This window comes from Priapulus caudatus, unplaced genomic scaffold, assembly GCF_000485595.1.
Source record: "Priapulus caudatus unplaced genomic scaffold, Priapulus_caudatus-5.0.1 Scaffold2081, whole genome shotgun sequence".
NCBI classification, from domain to species: Eukaryota; Metazoa; Priapulida; class Priapulimorpha; order Priapulimorphida; family Priapulidae; genus Priapulus; species Priapulus caudatus.
Window position 1 is genome coordinate 8,901 of NW_014579142.1, and position 19,813 is coordinate 28,713.

The following is a 19,813-nucleotide window of genomic DNA, read 5'->3' on the forward strand; positions in this document are numbered from 1 at the left end:
GCGGAGGCAAGCTTAATTCCCCCCCCCCTGTCCATCAATTTCATTCCACATTTGGAGTTTACAGGGTTGGAGAAATTGGCATGTGCGTGCATGTATGTCATGTATGTATGCATGTATAAATGTATGTACGTGTGTTTGTTGTTTGTTCGTGTGTGTGTGTGTTGTGTATGTATGTGTGTGTGTGTGCTCGTGTGTGTGTGTGTGTGTGTGTTCGTGTGCCTCTACGCGTGCGCGATCGCCACGAGGTGTGCGTAAATTGATTGTGGCTTGTGTAGCTCAGGTGCTAGTATGTGATGGCTATCGCCGATCATCCCCCCCCACTCCTCGGTACGGATTTACGCCCCTGTCCATATTGAACCGTATTACTGAACAATATGAAACCGTTCCCATTTTGTTATACAATCATGCTCATAAAGGGCTAGTAAATGCTTTAGTAAATGTGTGGCAATAGTGTGCTACTATGTTTCATTGAAATTTCAAAATGGTAATCGCCATTTTTGGCGACAACGATATTAGAAATGAATACTGATAGCATGAGTGATAAATATAACATTCATCATCATCATGAAGCAAATCATCTTATTGATTGATCGTTAACCATATAGATGCAGCTGTCAACTATGTAGATGCAGCTGTCAACCATATAGATGCAGCTGTCAACTAGGTAGATGCCTCTGTCAACCATGTAGATGCAGCTGTCAACCATGTAGATGCCGCTGTCAACTATGTAGATGCAGCTGTCAACCATGATAGATTGCCTGGTCAACTATGTAGATGCCGCTGTCAAACTATGTAGATGCAGCTGTTCAACTAGTGTAGATGGCCTGCTGTCAACCATGTAGATGCAGCTGTCAACGATGTAGATGCAGCTGTCAACTATGTAGATGCAGCTGTCAACCATGTAGATGCAGCTGTCAAATACGTAGACTATGATGTGAGAATTATGATTTTTTTTTTATGAAACCTGGCCAGAAATTACATAAGGTTATGAACAATTATGGGAAATTGTAATACTTGGTGTCTTGGTGGTTAATTGTAAATAATTGAAATGGAAGATGGTAATTTTCTACGCTTACCTAGATGAATTTACATGAAATCAAAAGACCCACATTCTTTCCGTATAAAACCGGTAGAAGTCATGCCATTACCCATAAATGTCCTAGAGTCACCTTTATTCACTACAATCATAATCAAGATCTTAAGTAAGTCTATATAACATGATGCACTTTCTATTTTTAATGCTTATAGATTCTCTCCTGTCAGTACCTATTGCCTAGTGCTTACTCACAATGATCACTGGATTCTGAAATGTTCAACTCTGCTAAAGACTAGGAATGTTTACCAGTTTGGTTGGACGTTGTGCATGCGCCCAAACAGCTCTATCTTGCGCGTTCCTGGAGAAAGTCGCTCAATAATCCCGTAGATCTCATCCGGTTTGTGACTAGTGGCACGAACCTTGATAATAGATGCCAGAACATTCTACATGCAGCATTGCAGTTATATCTGCGGTACATTTCTGAGAAACAATGTGACTTTTCTGCAAGAATAATTAACATTTGATCAAATAAATACGTACTTGTGTTAAATAGACTCAGCAATAATATTAGCTATCGGCTAGAGGGCCGAGTCCTTTGTCCATTTATTATGATACTCACCTCAGCTACTATTACATCACAGTCAAGGCCTCTATTAGCACCTGCAGGATTACCCTTTATTCCAACCTATGCAAAATATATTATCTGATCGGCTTATCTTGATATTCCAACACGCTCATGGTGATTATAAGGGTAGGGGCCTACATTGTGCAAGTGGCAAACACTATAGAAGGAATCACTTATGTAAGCACAGTTGCATTTAGTGAAGTATCACGATTACGTCATGAGATGGAGAGATCATGCCTGCCTAAGAATTCACTTATCATCAGACAATTTCGTAGTTCAATATTAGGACATTATAGACAGGCATCTGAATTCCCTATAGAGTAAACGCAAATTCTCAATATTTTTAACACAAAACAAACAAGATTGCTGATTCACTAGTGAGCAACATTACTATACACATGTCATACTATAGCTCTGGGTATTGATCAGAATGTCTCGTGTGTGCTGCAGCCATAGGATTAGATAGCAACTAATGGTTTACTATCAGGGGCGAATCCAGAGGATTTGGGTGACCAGTTTCCATATGTTCGTCTGCAGCTAGGGGGGTCTGGGGGCATTACCCCGCGGTAGTTTTTTAAAAATTAGGCTCTATATGGTGCATTCTGGTGAAGTTTGAGGCCTGTGACCGGTTTCTGGAAACCGGTGCAAACCGGCCTAAATCCGCGCCTGACTATAATGTTATATGTATTTCAATATCATCATAAAACGAACGTATGTTGAAGCCATCACATATGTTGAAGCCAGAAAAATATATATTATATATTTTTCTGGCTTCAACATACTCTTAATACGTTCGTTTTATGAAGGTATTGAAATACATATAACATTAAAATAACATTGAAATTCGACCATCCATGGGGCCTTCAAATTACAATATTGCCTACTCAGAGACAGAGTCACAGGTATTTAAAATATAGCGCCCAAGTTTGAACTAGCAAGCTCTCTGCTGTCGTACAAATCTCAAGTATTGAAATATTATGGGTATCCTGTGTACTGCCTATATGGTACCCACAATGATTAAAGACATAATAAGCCCATTGATTATGCAATGTTGACGAATGCTAGAGTAACTGGCACCTTGTGTACCAATAAGTACATAACCTAATAGCCAAATGCATATTAGTTTGTCCAATATCACTGCTGGTTAAATTACAAACAAGACTTGAAATCGGTTGTTGATATGTAGCAACGTATCATTTACGTGCCGTAAATGTCATCCAGGAGTCAAGCAATGACGTAAACATTTGTGCGGCCTGTATGTTTTGGACGCCAGATGAAATGGAGGTGTCAGCGGTGTAACCATACCCAAGGACTAAACATATGGAAATGGAGTAAAACACGTACTAATCACGGACGCATGTGGACATCCCTGACAAAAAGTTCCTCATCACGAGCGTCCATGTTTACGAAATCACTGATGATAGCATTGCGTACGGCCGAGCATGCGTGTGAAAATGTCCGCACTATAAATCTGTATCACACCCGCTTCGCCGGCACCGGTTTGAAACTGTAAACAACTGAGTTTTGGACTGCGGATTTTAATTAGGCATTTCTTAGTAACCAGCAGTGACATTGGACAAACTAATACGCGTTTGGATGTAAGGTTATGTATTTGTTAACTACACAAGGTGCCAGTTACTCTAGCATTCCTCCACATTGCATAAGCAATGGGCTTATTATGATTTTAAGTGCGATGGAAATCCACTCGATTGTTGGCGGCACCACTACTATCCACCTATTTCATATCTTACGAAAACCTACCTGTCTACTCCAGCTACATCTTTCCCCAGTGAACATGTATGTTTAACTGCCAGAGATATTGGGCGAGCCCAGAGGGCTGCCCTTACTGGCAAGGAAGTTAACATTGTTAACAGGATGTTAATTTTCATTAAAAACATGTAAATTTAATTTTCATTTAAAGACAAACATTTTATCATAGCATACAATTTACAACATATATCTTTCTTTCTGAGTATCACGATTTGTATCGTATCGTGACACTAGTGTATTGTTACACTTCTACTTCCACGAGTGATCACCCAGCTCAGCCACTCACCAGACAGTGCTCCTTGCCATGGTTGATCCAGTGCCCTGTCCTTCCTGTCCGTATGATCCTCTGAAGCTGGTTTGTCTTCACCCAGATGATTTCGTCACATCTGTCATAGCCCCATAACTGCAGGCACTCCCTGCCCAGCTCCATCGCCCTGTAACATTCTCACACTGTCTGATGTGGTAACAATGTATTGTGTATGTGTGTGCAGTTCGAGGTAATTTCAAATTCATCAGGCCTGGAATTCATCTACACCTGCTTAAACCCTGCAGTTGGATAGTGTTGGATCCAATATTTTTTATCACTCTTTCGTTTAGTACATGTACTGTCAACTGTTTTTGATAAAGCACTAATATAATAGCTAATTCAGCTGGTTCTACACGACGTTGCAGTAGTCAAGAAATAATGTTCAATATACTTCCACACTGTTGTTCAATGTTAGATTGCGCTAATTTGCTATGACCACAACATTTAATCAAAATTGCATTTAATCAATTATTTATAATGAAATCGTTTCTATTCTTGAGAAATCTTTAGAGAAGTCTTTCAGTGAAATATGTTTCTTCACCACTCCACTCAAATGCGTCCGTGCTGCTAACTTTAGTTAACAAGTTTCGTAAGTTCATTGTCTATCCAAGCTGGATCTATTTAACACACAATATGTAGATATTCTAAGGAACAAGATCTGGCATTTCCACATATTTCAAGTAGATGTAATTTCCAGCACACCATTAGGCGAAAATCCGACATGATTGTGTGTATGCCGTCAGTGTTGATAATTAGCAACATTATTTAAAGGGATACTACACCCTAGAATTTTTGAGCATATTATGATAGCAAGTGTATAAATAATACTATATCCCTACAAATTTCTAAAATCATGCATTTACATTTACCATAAAACATTATAGTGTTTCGAAATATATTTTTGCCCGCTGACATGACACCCCACGATTTTGCTGCCACCCTGACAAAGTTGCGCTTTTCCGATCTATTTTACACGTTACAGACCGAGGGCTAATCATATAAGTTCTATTATATTTATACCTAGCTGCTATTTAACTAAACAATTTTATTATAGGACAAACTCATCTATATTATAACTGAATCTAAAAGTTGTTTATAAGATATTGCAATCCTTATCCTCTAAAATTAATAAATAAACACCCTCAGGCTGTAGCCTGCAGCCAAAAGGCTGCTAATAGTGGTGCCACCGTCGCTGGAAGCAACAATCCAGCCGTTAGTTTTAAAACATTTTTTACAAATATTTCTAATGACTATTGAATAATTAAATATTTTATGTAGCACCATTTATTTTAACTGAAAACATGCAAGCGACCTAGGATCATGTATCCATTTAAGCTATCCAGCAGGCTGTCCCTCATAGGCGGAAAGGGTTCTTGGCCAAACTGAAAGTGCCTAACAGCACGTAAATGCCAGATCTTGTCTGTTTATATGGTATGGCCCTTATGGGAACCATGTGTTATCCACTGACCTGCCTGTAACCCAGAGGAAGATAAAGCCCTCATCTTGCAGTGACTGTACATCCATGTGTCTCATCTCATCGTCAGACATTGTGCCGTATGGCAGCTCCATGTGTATGTCCCACGGAGGGTCGGCCATCACCACCGAGAACTTTCCAAGCACCGACATGTCGAGGCAGCGCACATCACACTGGATCCACTATCACACAGAGCAGAGCATCAGCGCTACATGCATGTAATGGCTCCCCAGTCAAGGCATACCTTTTAGGCTGAGAACCAGGGTAGCACATACCTTTTAAGCTTAGGACCAGGGTAGGACACACCCTTCAGGCTGACAAGGACCAGGGTAGGATACACCTTTTAGGCTGACAAGGACCAGTGTAAGACATAGCTTTTAGGCTGACAAGGACCAGGGTAGGACATAGCTTTCAGGCTGACAAGGACCAGGGTAAGACATACCATTTAGGCTGAGAACCAGGGTAGCACATACCTTTCAAGCTTAGGACCAGGGTAGGACACACCCTTAAAGCTGACAAGGACCAGGGTAGGATACACCTTTTAGGCTGACAAGGACCAGGATAAGACATAGCTTTTAGGCTGACAGGGTAGGATACACCTTTTAGGCTGACAAGGACCAGGATAAGACATAGCTTTTAGGCTGACAAGAACCAGGGTAGCACATAGCTTTCAGGCTGACAAGGACCAGGGTAAGACATACAATTTAGGCTGACAAGGACCAGAGTAGGACATACTTTTTAGGCTGAGAACCAGGGTAGCACATACCTTTTAAGCTTAGGACCAGGGTAGGACACACCTTTCAGGCTGACAAGGACCAGTGTAAGGCATACCTTTCAGGCTGACAAGGACCAGGGCAGGGTGTACCTTTCAGTCTGACAAGGACCAGAGTAGGACATACCTTTCAGGCTGGCAAGGACCAGGGTAGGACATACTTTCAGGCTGATAAGGACCAGGGCAGGGTGTACCTTTCAGGCTGACAAGGACCAGAGTACGGCATACCTTTCAGGTTGACAAGCACCAGGGCAAGGTGTACCTTTCAGGTTGGCAAAGACCAAGGTAGGGCACAACTTTCAGGCCACGGAGGGCAGGATAGAGCATACCCTTTGGGCTGATGTAGGATGCTGGTAGAGCATACATTGGCAGATGTAGGACCCAGACAATACATATGTTACAGGCTGAGGAAGACTTGTTACTACAGGGTACAGTAGAGTAAAGCATTGAGATGGTGAGTGCTGCCTCCAATGTACCGATATAGGATGACACTGTTGCTCTGCCTTAATTATTACATATAAGGTTTATTGAATTAATTGCTTTATTTCTGCTCACTACCTTGCATATGTCACGTTTCAGAACGTCTACTCTACACTACCTTGCATATGTTACGTTTCAGAATGGCTACTTTTCACCATGCTTACATATCACAGATGTGCTATGTTGGCATTATCAGGAACGTACGCTTTAAACTGGAATAAACGGATAAAACACAGACTAAACACGTAAATGGTACAAAATGCAGAGAGAGCCACAGACTATTGTGGGCCAAATTACCAGCTAATTACAGTCTGTTGCAAAATACACGGACTGCCACAGACTAACCACAGACTGCTAACGGACTGCCTATTAACAATTATCTAATCTCGAGAGTCCGTGATTATTATGTTCATAGTATGTGGATTTCTCTGCTAGCGTGGCACCCACACGCCAGCAGCTCGTTGCCTCGCTCAACACTGGTAGACAATTGGTTCCAGATGCCGTGTGCCTGTGTCCAGGCGTGCGTTCTGGGATAAGATTAGACAGGTCCATCGTGTCAGCAAATAAAACGATGGTAAATATCTAGAGCATCAGCACCGGTTAACATTTAGCTGCTTCAAAAGCTCCTGATGTTGGTGTGCGGCTGCCACACTGGTGGGAAAATCTATGTACTATCAGGGGTTAATAATGACAAATTTGTCGTTATTAACCCCTGGTACTATGAACGTAATAATCAAGAACGTTCGAGATTAGATAATTGTTAATAGGCAGTCTGTGCTTAGTCCATGGGAGTCCGTGTATTTTGCAACGGACTGTAATTAGCTGCTAATTTGGTCCATAATAGTCCATGACTCTCTGTGCGTTTTGCACTATTTAAAGGCATACTAGGCCCATTGATTATGCAATGTTGACGAATGCTAGAGTAACTGGCACCTTGTGTAGTTAATAAGTACATAACCTTATAGCCAAACGCATATTAGTTTGTCCAATACCGCTGCTGGTTACATTACAAGCAAGACTTGAAATCGGTTGTTGATATTTATTTACGTGCCGTAAATGTCATTCAGGCGTCAAGCGATGACGGAAACATTTGTGCGGCCCGTATGTTTTCGACGCCAGATGAAATGGAGGTGTCAGCGGTGTAACCACGGCCACGGACTAAACATATGGAAATGGAATAAAACACATGTACTAATCACTGACGCACATGGACAGCCCTGACAAAAAGTTCCTTATCACGAGCGTCCGTGTTTACGAAATCACTGATGATAGTGTGACGGTGGCATAGTTTCGGACTAGTGTCGGAAGGTGGCGCGGTGTTGCCGCATGCGCAAGGCCCGCGCCCTCTCTCGTTCTCTTGCTTGGCAGACATTGGTGTGAGCAGACGTGAGTTAGCCGGCGTCTCCGAATAAAGTCGTTCATTACCAAATTCCTGTGTTTATCGATTCATTGTGAGTGCTCCCATGAAGGCATAATAGTCAGCTTTCACAGTGGCGCCCAACATGTGGCAGTTTTGATTTCCAAACAAATGAATTCTGCCCGAATCAAAATTGGAGGAGCACTCGATCTCACACAGGTGATTTCTTGGAGGCCGCTCCAGAACCACGTGTGACGAGGAGTGGACGCGATGTCAATGCTCCCGCCTACTTGGACGATTATGTCCGACCCGTGAAGCTGTACAGCGACGCGACCCGCACATCGTGGTGATGCCGCAGGAGACTACCCATGCGTCGTGGCGATGGCAGATTACCGCACACCAAAGCGATGGCGGATGTCCCGACGGAGGACGACACTTAGGCTCGAGGCTTACTAGACGCCACGAGCACCCGATTGCGTAAATAAGGCGTTGGTGTTTGACGCATTTCATGATTTTGTATAACATGGCAGGGTAGCTGCTTTCTTTTGTAACGTTTACCGCTGGGCAGTTGCCCCTTGTTTTTAGCGGATCGTGTAATTTTGTGTTCCGTATTTTGTATTCCGTGGACAGTGGCAGGGTAGCTGCCTCCTGTTGTAATGTTACCGCTGGGCGGTTGCCCCTTGTTTTTAGCGGATTTGCATATGTCGATGTGGGGCACATCTCCTCAAAAGAGGGGCGTATGTGACGGTGGCATAGTTTCGGACTAGTGTCGGAAGATGGCGCGGTGTTGCCGCATGCGCGAGGCCCGAGCCCTCTCTCGCTCTCTTGCTTGGCAGACATTGGTGTGAGCAGACGTGAGTTAGCCGGCGTCTCCGAATAAAGCCGTTCATTACAAAATTCCTGTGTTTATCGATTCATTGTGAGTGCTCCCATGAAGGTATAATAGTCAGCTTTCACAATAGCATTGCGTACGGCCGAGCATGCGTGTGAAAATGTCCGGTGCACTATAAATCTGTATCACACCCGCTTCGCAGGCAGCGATTTGAAACTGTAAACAACTGATTTCTTGGACTGCGGATTTCAATTAGACATTTCTTAGTAACCAGCAGTGATATTGGACAAACTAATACGCGTTTGGATGTAAGGTTATGTACTTATTAACTACACAAGGTGCCAGTTACTCTACGATTCGTCAACATTGCATAATCAATGAGCCTAGTATGCCTTTAAGCGTTTAGTGCGTGTTTTATCCGGTTATTCCAGTTCATAGTGGTATGTCTATTGAATGCATATGTTAGGTTCATGGTTGTCTATTATGTGTAATTAATAATTTATGGATTGGGGGAGCCGTGGTCAGAAACATCGTAAGGTTAAGGCTAATGTTAATGCTAAGATAGCACCTATGACTAATGTTAATGTTTCGAGAATAGTGTTGCCAATGACAGAAACGCATCGCAGCTATGAGAAAAATTACGATAACAAGAACTTCATAATTTTATGTGACAATTAAGGCTGCTGATTGGATGAGAATTCATACACATTTATTATACATAACAGTTATTTAAGCATATTATGATGGTTCTTCTTCTTCTTCTTGAGTCATCCAATGCCATGCGGCGTTGGTGAAGTATTCACAAAGTTCGAACTCCATAGTCCTCGATCAACCATTACGGCGTAAAGGTCAGCTCCTGTGAGGCCGGTGTCCCTCTCGATAACTGATTTCAGGGTGACGTATGGCCGGCCGACCCCTCTCCTTGTATCCGGAGTCCAGAGCAGCAATCTTCCAGCAGGTTCATTGTGGCGAATGACGTGCCCAGCAAGGACCAGACGACGATGCCTCACTACGTCAGATATACGAGGCAGTCAGCCGTATAGTGACTTGTTTGTTAGATGGTGTCTCCAGGAGATGTTGTAGGCTGCACAAAGCATTCTTGTGTAAGTGCCGTCAAGTCTCTTTTGGCGGGTGACATTCAATGTCCACGATTCCGAGCCATAAAGAAGAATAGTTTCAATGCAAGCCTGAAATACTTTCGTTTTTGTAGCTTTCTGAATGGGTGCTTTCCACAACTCCTGCAATGAGTGGAGTGCACTCCATGACTGCGCTATTCTCATACTCATGCCGTGACTAGAGTCAGTGTAGCCACCCAGATACTTGAAGTCGCCCACAAGTTCGATGTCTGATCCATCCTGACATGTGCAGGCAATCTTCTGTAGATGGATTAAGGTGCATGTATATCGTCTTAGGTGCATTTAGAAACAGGCCGACATCCTGGTAGGCCTTCTCAACTCTGATGAGAAGATCTTGTGCAGCTTCGATTGAATTTTCGAGAAGTGCTATATCATCAGCATAGTGGAGGTCAGCTAAGACTTCGGCATGGTGGCGCCGGCTGCGACGTTGTTTCAGTTTAAGACCGTCGGATTCTGTGATCGATGTGCGCAATGCATAATCCAGGCAGATGATAAATAAAAATGGAAATGTAAGAACGCATGTGTCGATGTTGAAAGCATCAGTCTCACCCTCTGGAGTGATTACTACAGCAGAGGTATTCTCGTACATGACTCGGATCGCTACAACTACGTCAGGAGGGATACCGTACGCTTCAAGGATTTCAAACATTTTCTTTCGGTTGATGGAGTCGAATGCCTTTCGGAAGTCGATGAACGTTACTATGGCTTCCATGTCATGATTCTTCAGTTCTTCTACGATACGTCGAAGAGCGAGTATATGGGATATGGCGGAACGACCTTGACGAAAACCATTCTGATTCAGACGCAGTACCTCGTCAATAACTGGACGGATTCTGTTGAGTAGACAGCGGTTGTAAACTTGTATGGATGCAACTTGTGAAAGAGAAATACCTCTGTAATTGTCTGTTTTTGTTAGGTCGCCTTTCTTTGGAATTGGTATTAGGCCAGAGATTCCCCACTCTTTGGGGCATCTCTCGTGATAGGTCTCATTACAGAACTTTAATATGCTCTTCCGCACCTTTTTCAGTTTCCAAAGGTAGACCATCAAGGCCAGGCGCCTTTCCATTCTTTAACTGTCGAATGGCAATATCTACTTCTGCCTGTGTTAGCGCACCACTCTTTATCACAGTGAAGAGATCAAAGATTTTCACAACTGATTCGCCGAGTTTGTGTAGCTGGGTCAGCATTCAATATGTTTTTGAAATAATTCTCCCAAGCCGTGAGTCGGTCTTCACCCTTGATGAATATCGTGCTGCAAGATTTCTTCCCAGAGAGTTTCTTGACAAGGTCCCAAGCAGTCTTGATGACAGATGCTGCTTCTGGGGTCTCAAATGAGCAAAGTATTTCATTGATGCGTTTGTCTTCATAACAATCGAATGCTTTGTGAAGGTTAATCTGGGCCAAATGGACACTCTGTGTCGATGCACGAAGAGTAGACTTGCGTGCGGAAACGACTGGTTCTGCGTCAATCGTTTTTGCAGGAGGCCGAGGTCTTGGAGGCAATAGTTCTGCACCGGTTTTGGTTGCAATATTAACGAACGACGAGTAGTTCTGATCAGCTGCAGGTAGATTTTCAAAACGTGATAAGATGATATCACCAATTTTAGTGGCTAGGGCTGGATCAAATGTGAGTGATTGCCAGAACAGTTTCTTGGTGACCGGGGTCTTTGGGGTCTTTGAGCGCCGCAGACTAAGTTTGATTTTTGCTGTTACGATGCGATGATCGCTTCCAATCGGGTTTGATGTTGAGAAAGCCTAGCAATCACTGATACTATTACGCCATCTTTTTTGATACATACAGAAGTCGATTTGGGATAATGCACCCGTGGGCGACCTGAATGTCCATAATTTATTCAACGATTTCTGGAAAGAGACATTCCCGATGACAAGATTGTGTTGTTCAATGAAGTCTAGGAGAAGAAGGCCATTGCGATTTGATGTATCATGCAATGAGAAACCTTTTGAGATTTGAGCGTTCATGTCGCCTCCAATGATGACCATTGAGTGTAGCGGAATGTCTTCAACTGCGTTGCTTAGTTTTGAATAGAAGTTATTAACGACATCATCTGGCAAGCTGTTGTGCGGTGAGTAACAGGCAAGTATTACTGTTTTGGGATTCCCCCTAAACGTGGCAGAGACGATACGCTCATCTAACTTCTTAACTGAGAGAAGCAAAGGTAGCAGCTTCGAATCTATAGATATGCCCACCCCACGAATGGAGGCACCACAGTCATTTCGAACGGCAGATGCAGTGAAGAGAGTTACCCGGCCAAGATCGCGAGCAACTATTTCCGGATCGGAGTCAGAATGTAGAAAACGATGTTCTTGGATGTAGGTTACAGATATAGAATAGTCATTCATGAGTTTGTTGAGCTCAGCTTGAGAAGATGTGGAGCGTAGAGTTCTACAGTTGAGTGTAGCCACTTTATAAGACTGGCTAGGTCTGGAGAGGCCAATCTTCTGTCGTTGACGATCAGAGCTCAGCCGCTCCGGAGAGTTTAGGTCTGGCTCGTCATTAGCTGCAGGAACAGCGTTACTAGACCGCGTGATTGGCCGATTAACAAGGGCTTTAACCTTGGTGCTGTAATTGAACTTCATCATGCTTTTGTCTATTGGCTGAGTACGTATGCGGCTCGCTGCGCCTGCATACGTTTACGATTCTCCGCTAACTGGAGCAATGCACCTTGGCGTTGTCATAAATTATGATCCTCCGCGAAGCTGCGCTGTTCGCTTTGCTGAAACATCCGTCTGTCGATGATCGCCACAGGAACTACAACTACCCGTAAAGATAAAGGGATTTTTTATCGAGGTTAAACTCCTCTAGATCCGCCGTGTTCTGTCTATTGCCAAGCAATATTACCAGTGTCACCACGAGGAGGATGTTGCTATTTAGACCATATATACGATGGTTATAACCACATATAAATAATATCTGATGGAAAAACGACAGTCATGAATTTATTCTGCACTGCAAGAATGATTCTGCACGGTAACACAAGACGCAAGCATCATGACTCATCAAAATATCCAAAACATGAGAACAAACGCCACTTGTATACGTTAGTTTTGGCACATGATCGGTATAGCCAAGTAGTGTTTCTGATGTGTTTTAGTAATATAAAATATAATATTACTGTAATTGCAATTATTGGTGTAATTGTTATTTTCATCTTGGTCATAAAATTACGAGAGGGTCTAGGATCTCGTAATGTCAAGAAGATATTTGCGAGGATTTTTCGTTCTCGTAACTTTACGATGTTTCTGTCAAAGGTTTACGAGCTGAAGTCAATGTTAAGACTAATGTTACAACTAATTTTGTTTCTGACAACGACCCCCAGTTCTGTAAGCCATAAGCACAGTTATCAAGCTATGCAATATTTATAGGGGTTTAACCACCTAGTCTTTAATCGGTGTTCAATACCTGTGGTGGTGTCAATTGGGCATCTCCGAAAAGTTGCTTAGATAATGCTGATGTGGGTACAATTCTCTTGTCTTGCCTCTCTGCATTCTGGCCACTGTAATCCACTTCATAATGTACATACTGCAAAAGAATTCTCCTTATTGAAATGGCATACAATGGTCAACATTGAATAAAAATGTGGGCGGTGACTATAGTTTTTCATTGGTGGATGGAAAAGAACCTTGGTGGATCTAGATTTTGGATTTAGAATGTTCATTTCTCATGCAAATAAACTGAGAAATTAATAAATATAGACAAATTTAGACTCAGTGTACATATAACTGAATACTTCAGCATAAAAATTATTACTAGTTTCTGCTGTTATAGGCTATAAAACAGTAAAGGAACGGCAAACGTGCACCTGTTATCTTGAAATTTTCGATAATGGAATTTTCAAATGCTTACACAAAACGTGCATGTAATTGCGTGATACAAATATTTGTAGACTGGTACCAATCTCGAGATGTATACAAATGTAATTAACCAAATGTAATTAACAAATGTAAACAAGTGTAGAGACAGGGTTCCGGTCTCCCGACAGCGAAAATCACACGCTAGTTTTGTTGACATATGTAAACAAATCGTATTTGAAATACAGATCAGTGCACATATTGGTGGCAAGAACAATGTGGGAGTGTTCAATGACATGTTAGCCTTACTATATACATTTGCCATTACACCAGGAGTACCAGTAGGCCTAAGTATCAGAATAGTCAAGAAAATATGAAAACGGTTGGTAAAACAACTAGTAACCATCACTTTAAAATACAAAGTGGAAGCCTTGCTCGAGTAGCAACAGCAGATAATACTCAACACCTGGTTAACTCATAACACTACGAACCAAGCCAATTCTTATCACTGATCACACATATCTATACTTTACCTTGCATGAGTCCATGTGAAAACATGTGTTCAGAAACGAACAATCACCGAGAGATTCTACAAACAGAGCAGGTTTGTGAGAGTCAATATTATGCAATACTTAAATTATCATGATCCCACACATGAAAACCATATCAATTAACACTAACAGATCTCATAACATTGCAGACATTTTAAATGAGTGCAAAACTACTGTTCAAAATGTGTAACAGAAATATCTTAAGTTAGTATAGTCATTTTCCCTTATTGCTTTCTTTCTTATATTTACATAGTAACAATGAGGCCACAATTAAAAAAATCTTTGTTTGCCCTCACCCGACCCAGGCTGAAATGATTGGGTAGGTAGGTAGGCTTTTTTTGAGGGGGGTCTTTTTACAAATTCAGCATGGTGTCTACATGCTCGGGTGTGCTTGTGTGGAGATACCTTTATGTTGAATGATTGCTTTGCTTGGATTTATATATATATTAGATATATACAGATTTATATAATGTACAGTGATACAATTTGTGAAAAAAAGGGAAAGATCAATATAATCTTTTGAGTCAGCCCCTTTTTGGCGGGTCGGTCGGGTGAGGGCAAACAAACAATATTTTTATTATGGCCTGACCGTCTGTATGTTTGTGAATGATTTTGCAAAAGTGGAGTTTATTGCAAGGTTTGCTTGTCTTGTTCTCCTTCATGCACTCCTGTTTGGTTCCATGCTGACAAAACTCCTGTACTTGGGCACCTAGATAGAGCAGAATAGCATCATATTCGTGCAAAGATTAACAAAAGTCAGGAGGCCTAGATTACTAGGGCTCAATCACCAATGTTTCAGTCAAGGACACATGAATACAAACAAACACTCCTGTAAAACGGTGAGCTTTTCAATAAATTTCCAGGTTAAGAACATGATGAAAACTCACCTCCAGCAGATCTAAACTGCTCTTGAAGTGATTTCTCTTTAGCCGTTGGTTTGCTGAGTAGATCTAAGATCTCGTCCCCCATCTTTCTTGTCTCCTTCTCCATAGCAGAGCGCATTGATAGCAAACTCTAGAGAAGCCACATTTACATACTCTACATAAGCAGGTGCAGTTCTTAGAGCAGATAAGTGATTTATTTGTGTCTTGACTCATGGCATTATTTTAAGGTAACATTTAGACACTTTAGGACGCCTCGGTGTAACGTTCAAATCAATTCCCAGTCATACGGACAAGTGGCCTGTTCAAGCAGGTGCTGCCACCTGGGCTTGTAACAAGATGGCGTTTTAGACGGTAGTGGCTGACAGGCTAGAAGGCAGTTTAATTGCCACAGATTACCCTTACCCCAGTTAGTACATTCAACGATCACTTATATTTTGGACTTATACAACGGTAAGCTTTTCCTAATAGGATGCTAGCATAAAGTTTGTTTTGGTTAACGTTAAACTCTTAAAATATGCAATGTTGTTATCGATGTCATGTTAACACATGGTAGCCAAAAGTGAAACTACCTGATTGTATATTATTGTTAATTTCTGTATGCTCAGTGGCGCTGTTTTATTTCTTTACAGTCAATCTTTTTGTCAGCAAATAAAAGATTTTACCAGTCCCATGAAGTTTGTTTTGTCGTTATAGTCAAAGCTAACACTCGGCATACCTCAAGAATATCTTCTGGGGCGTCCTTTCCTTTGCCAGAAACCTTTTCTGATTTTTCTGTTACAGATTCCTTTGAGTTAACTACATTTGCCTCGCTGTAAGTACCAATTGATATATCAACAACATGAATCAGATTCTGTGTACCACAACAAGACAGGTCCATGTACTCCTTGTCTACATGAGCAAATTCATACTAATGTGATTGATTTTATGCAACTGAAAACAACATCGTTGGCTCGTATGTTCACTTAACTGAGCTTTTTCTTTGTATTTTTCTGCTGGTCACTCACCAATCTTTCTTCATTCGTTTCTCAGCCGGTTCCTCGATATCAGGTTCCTTAGGTTTACTATCAGTATCCACCATAGCCTCTAGCTAAAATATGGAACGTTACTTTTAAAATATGCAAATTGCACAACCACACATGAGCGCTTCTTTTGCATACGTTGATAATTGTGAAAAAAACATTTATGAAAATGGAATAGAAATACATTAGATTTAGACATCACCTTGGAATGTTCTGCTGTAGTCACAACAAGTTGGTCCATAGTCATGTCATTACTTTGTTCTTTCAAACTAAAATAGAGGCTAATCTTTATTCATTTAATACTTTCGATTTTGGCACATTGCTATAGGCATTATACCTTAACACCAGAAGGCCTCCATGCAAATAACCAATAGCAACTGCTTAAATTGAGTTTTCGGTTTTAATCATAACTTTTTTCATCATCCCTAACCCTAACCCTAACCCTAACCCTACTGTGATTACCTTATTACTCCCTGAGCTGCGAATTTTTTTAAAAGATTTTCTACGGTATCCTTCGTGACATCACTACACATAGCCTTGCTGGCTATACTAGCTAACTGAACAGAGTCAATAGGTAGACTTATTCCAACATCACATAATGCCTTCAACAAATGTGTCTCGACTCCTTCTTTTGAATCCAGAGATAGGGTGGACGCAATATCCTACAATGAAAGAAAAGCATAAGAAAGTTATTATACAAACAAGAGCCGCAGAGCGTCTGGGCTCATCTGAGGTCTGTTGCTACGGTTATAAACGTAACATTTAAGTCGTGCATAGTGACACCTTTGTTAGGCGCAGATATGCAGATACGCAGTTGCGTACACATCATTTCAGCAACCTTCTGCATTCTGCATACCTCCCAAATCCAATTGGTTGATACAGATCGCGTGCCTGAAACTCCTGTTTTATGGTGCATTGTGACCCTAACCCTAACCTTAATAAAAAAAAAAAATTAATTGTACAAATTATTTGTTGTTATGAAATTGTTGTCAATAAATCATGTAAATATTTGCCTTAATTGGAAAGAAATAGTTAAATGGATAAAAAATAGAAAAATACAGAAAACAGGTAAATAATAAAAAATCTGATGGGATTCGATCCAACGACATTTGAGCCGTAATCCTGTGCTGTAGCCGTTGGGCTATCCAGACATTGGCTTTCCAGATTATGGATGTGCCATGAATATGAGAACACTGTGACATCATTGAGGCAGTTCAGGAATCCATGTTTAACCCTCCTCTTGAGAGTCAAAAGGCTATCAGACACTTACTCTTCGCACGTCAGTGGAAAGCACATTTCATGGTCCTTTTAATAAAGTGATAAAAATGGTAGGGCAGCGCTGAAACAAAAAAGTTTTTCACTCTGTCCGTTAGCCTATGTCCTCAGAAAATGTCGGATATCTGACCTTTCCCCCACTGCCCTTTGACCTGTGACCTCCAATTTCGCACTGGTGATGGGTTTCCTGCCCATCACACTATACACCGAATATTAAGAGCATATGTCGAGCCGTTAAGATTTGTGCCGCAAATCCGTATTTCCTCCTATACCTTAAGTTAAGGGGGAAATATTCCCCATCCGTTTACACCTCTTGACCTTTGACCCTTGACCCCCAAATTTGTCATCCTGAATCCTTTTCACGATCCCCCCCCCCGACGTCCCTAATATCGTGACTGTACGTCGAGCGGTTAAGATTTGTGCCCAACTGTTGACAGACGGACGCACGCACTCACGCACGGACAATCACATGCGATTCTACAAGCTGCATCTGACTACGTCAGATGAGCTAACAACAAATGCGTAGTGTGTTACATCGTGCCTACCTAAGAAACTATGCCACTTTCATATTCTACCTTTGCTGTATTTTCTGCAGAAATAGAAGTGCTTTCATTGTAGAGTAATAAAGTTGGTAAACACACTAACGGTACACCAGCAGTCACACTAATGGTTGTCCTATTGCCCCGGACAAATGAAAGTCTATGTCGGACAAGTTATTATCTTGGCTAGTTGCGAGAGGGCAACTGCAAAATTCTAGTTGTTTAATATTCCTAACATTCTTTGAGCCAGGATACGATCGCACGATATTCTCACGTTTTATTTCCAAAGGTCGCCAACAAAAAGCAGCCCAAGACACCCGTGTCACCTACTAAAAGTACTTTTACCATTATAGATTTAGTAATCGAGTCTGTGTACGTGCCTGGCTGCGGCGGCATTGATTGATGTACGGTGTGTGTGTGGGGGGGGGGGTGCACGATTGTTTAAGTCAGGTGGCGCATGTTCATTACTAAATATGTAGGGGGTGGGCACCGCTGGGATAAGAGAGCGACAGCAAAACTCTTTCCTGGAATTGTGGAAAAAGCTGCAATCGGGAATGACATACAATGAGCATGCCAGATAATTTGGCAGCGTGTCAGAGACTGCTATGACTAACGGATGTCAGCCAATCACATTATTCCTGCTATATCAACGCTTCTCGGTGAAAATGTCTAAGAACACAGAATTGTCCACGTTTTTTCAAGTGCCTATGCGGAAAAATGCCCAATGGTGGCCAAAAGTTTACCTTAACGGCTCATAAACTGCAAGTAAGTTTTGGACAGGTAAAATCAAAATTCGGACAAGTAAAAATTTATTCTTGTTGCCCGACAGGACAACCAGATCTTAAAATAAGCGTCGAGGCCTGTACACATGCATATATGCACAGATTAAAGAGAAATTATGGTTATCGTTTCTTGTGCCCAACAGTGTATACCGGATCCTATAAACAGTGTCTTGTGGCACGAGGGCGGAATACTCACTGCAATTTGTGTGTCGGTGTGATTTTATATATAGCCCACTATGTTATTCTAACATTAAATCCCAGACACCTCTGTGGGAAATTAAGTTTGTCAGATGTCAACAAGTGGCATAGTTTATTAGGTAAGTTGTGTGCAGGATCTAACACACCACCCCAATAAATTATTGTACTTTCAAAAACACAAAGAGTGTGTCAGGTTAGTTAGGCTGAGAGGGTCTATGTCCCCCGGGGTACTGCCGGAACGTACCCTGGGGGACATAGACCCTATGAGCGTTAGTTAGGTGCATTATGCTTTATTAGTATGGTTACCCTTTTCTGCTGCACAGCACTCTCTGCATGTCGCAACACTTGTCTTGCCTCAGAAGAACCATCACTTGGGATGTCTGTCAGACCAGTACCACTTCCAGCCGATGAAAGGTCAAGATCTGCGAAGAGGTTTTGCACACAGGAAAGTTGGTGAAACATTCGCCTGACTATTCAAACTAAAAGTAAAACTTTGGAAATATTATAATTATTAAAGGGACAGTAGCCTCTAGGATTTTACTGCATACAACTGTACTTACTGTATAACAAATCGTCTATACCCACACGTATTTGTTACCAGATACCTAAATTTAATTGTTATAAATTATTTACACATCAACGCTACGAACATTTGAACGGCGCCATGACACCCGCGACCATGCGTGCACCCTGAAAAAGTTGGGCATTTCCCAATGTATATTTCCACAGATACAGACTGAGGTAATGCCAAAAGGTGCCAATTATATTTATGTACCTAAAGTTGTATTTAACCGAACGATGATTCATTGTTACAGGACAAAATCTTAATCCATTAATAGTAGACTGAAACTATATGTCGTTTATAGTAGATATTACAATCGCTTTTGCCCTTTAAATTAATAATAAGAAACCCTCGGTCTGATAGTAGCCTTGGCGAAAGTCCCGTTTTGCGCCAACTTTTCAATA

The 19,813-nt window shown here is 41.7% G+C and overlaps 1 protein-coding gene across 1 annotated transcript in view; it reads right to left on the minus strand.

Moving 5' to 3' along the window:
* Positions 1–19,813, minus strand: part of LOC106818186 (N6-adenosine-methyltransferase 70 kDa subunit-like) — a gene marked incomplete in the record, with an annotated part of 31,648 nt that overhangs the window by 2,906 nt on the left and 8,929 nt on the right. Inside the window, 13 exon segments of the mRNA XM_014822913.1 lie at positions 1,343–1,455; positions 1,656–1,721; positions 3,718–3,865; positions 5,207–5,394; positions 13,211–13,330; positions 14,133–14,188; positions 14,740–14,859; positions 15,038–15,164; positions 15,750–15,843; positions 16,039–16,121; positions 16,256–16,322; positions 16,516–16,715; positions 19,154–19,269. Of these exon segments, the coding sequence (XP_014678399.1) occupies positions 1,343–1,455; positions 1,656–1,721; positions 3,718–3,865; positions 5,207–5,394; positions 13,211–13,330; positions 14,133–14,188; positions 14,740–14,859; positions 15,038–15,164; positions 15,750–15,843; positions 16,039–16,121; positions 16,256–16,322; positions 16,516–16,715; positions 19,154–19,269 (1,498 nt within the window).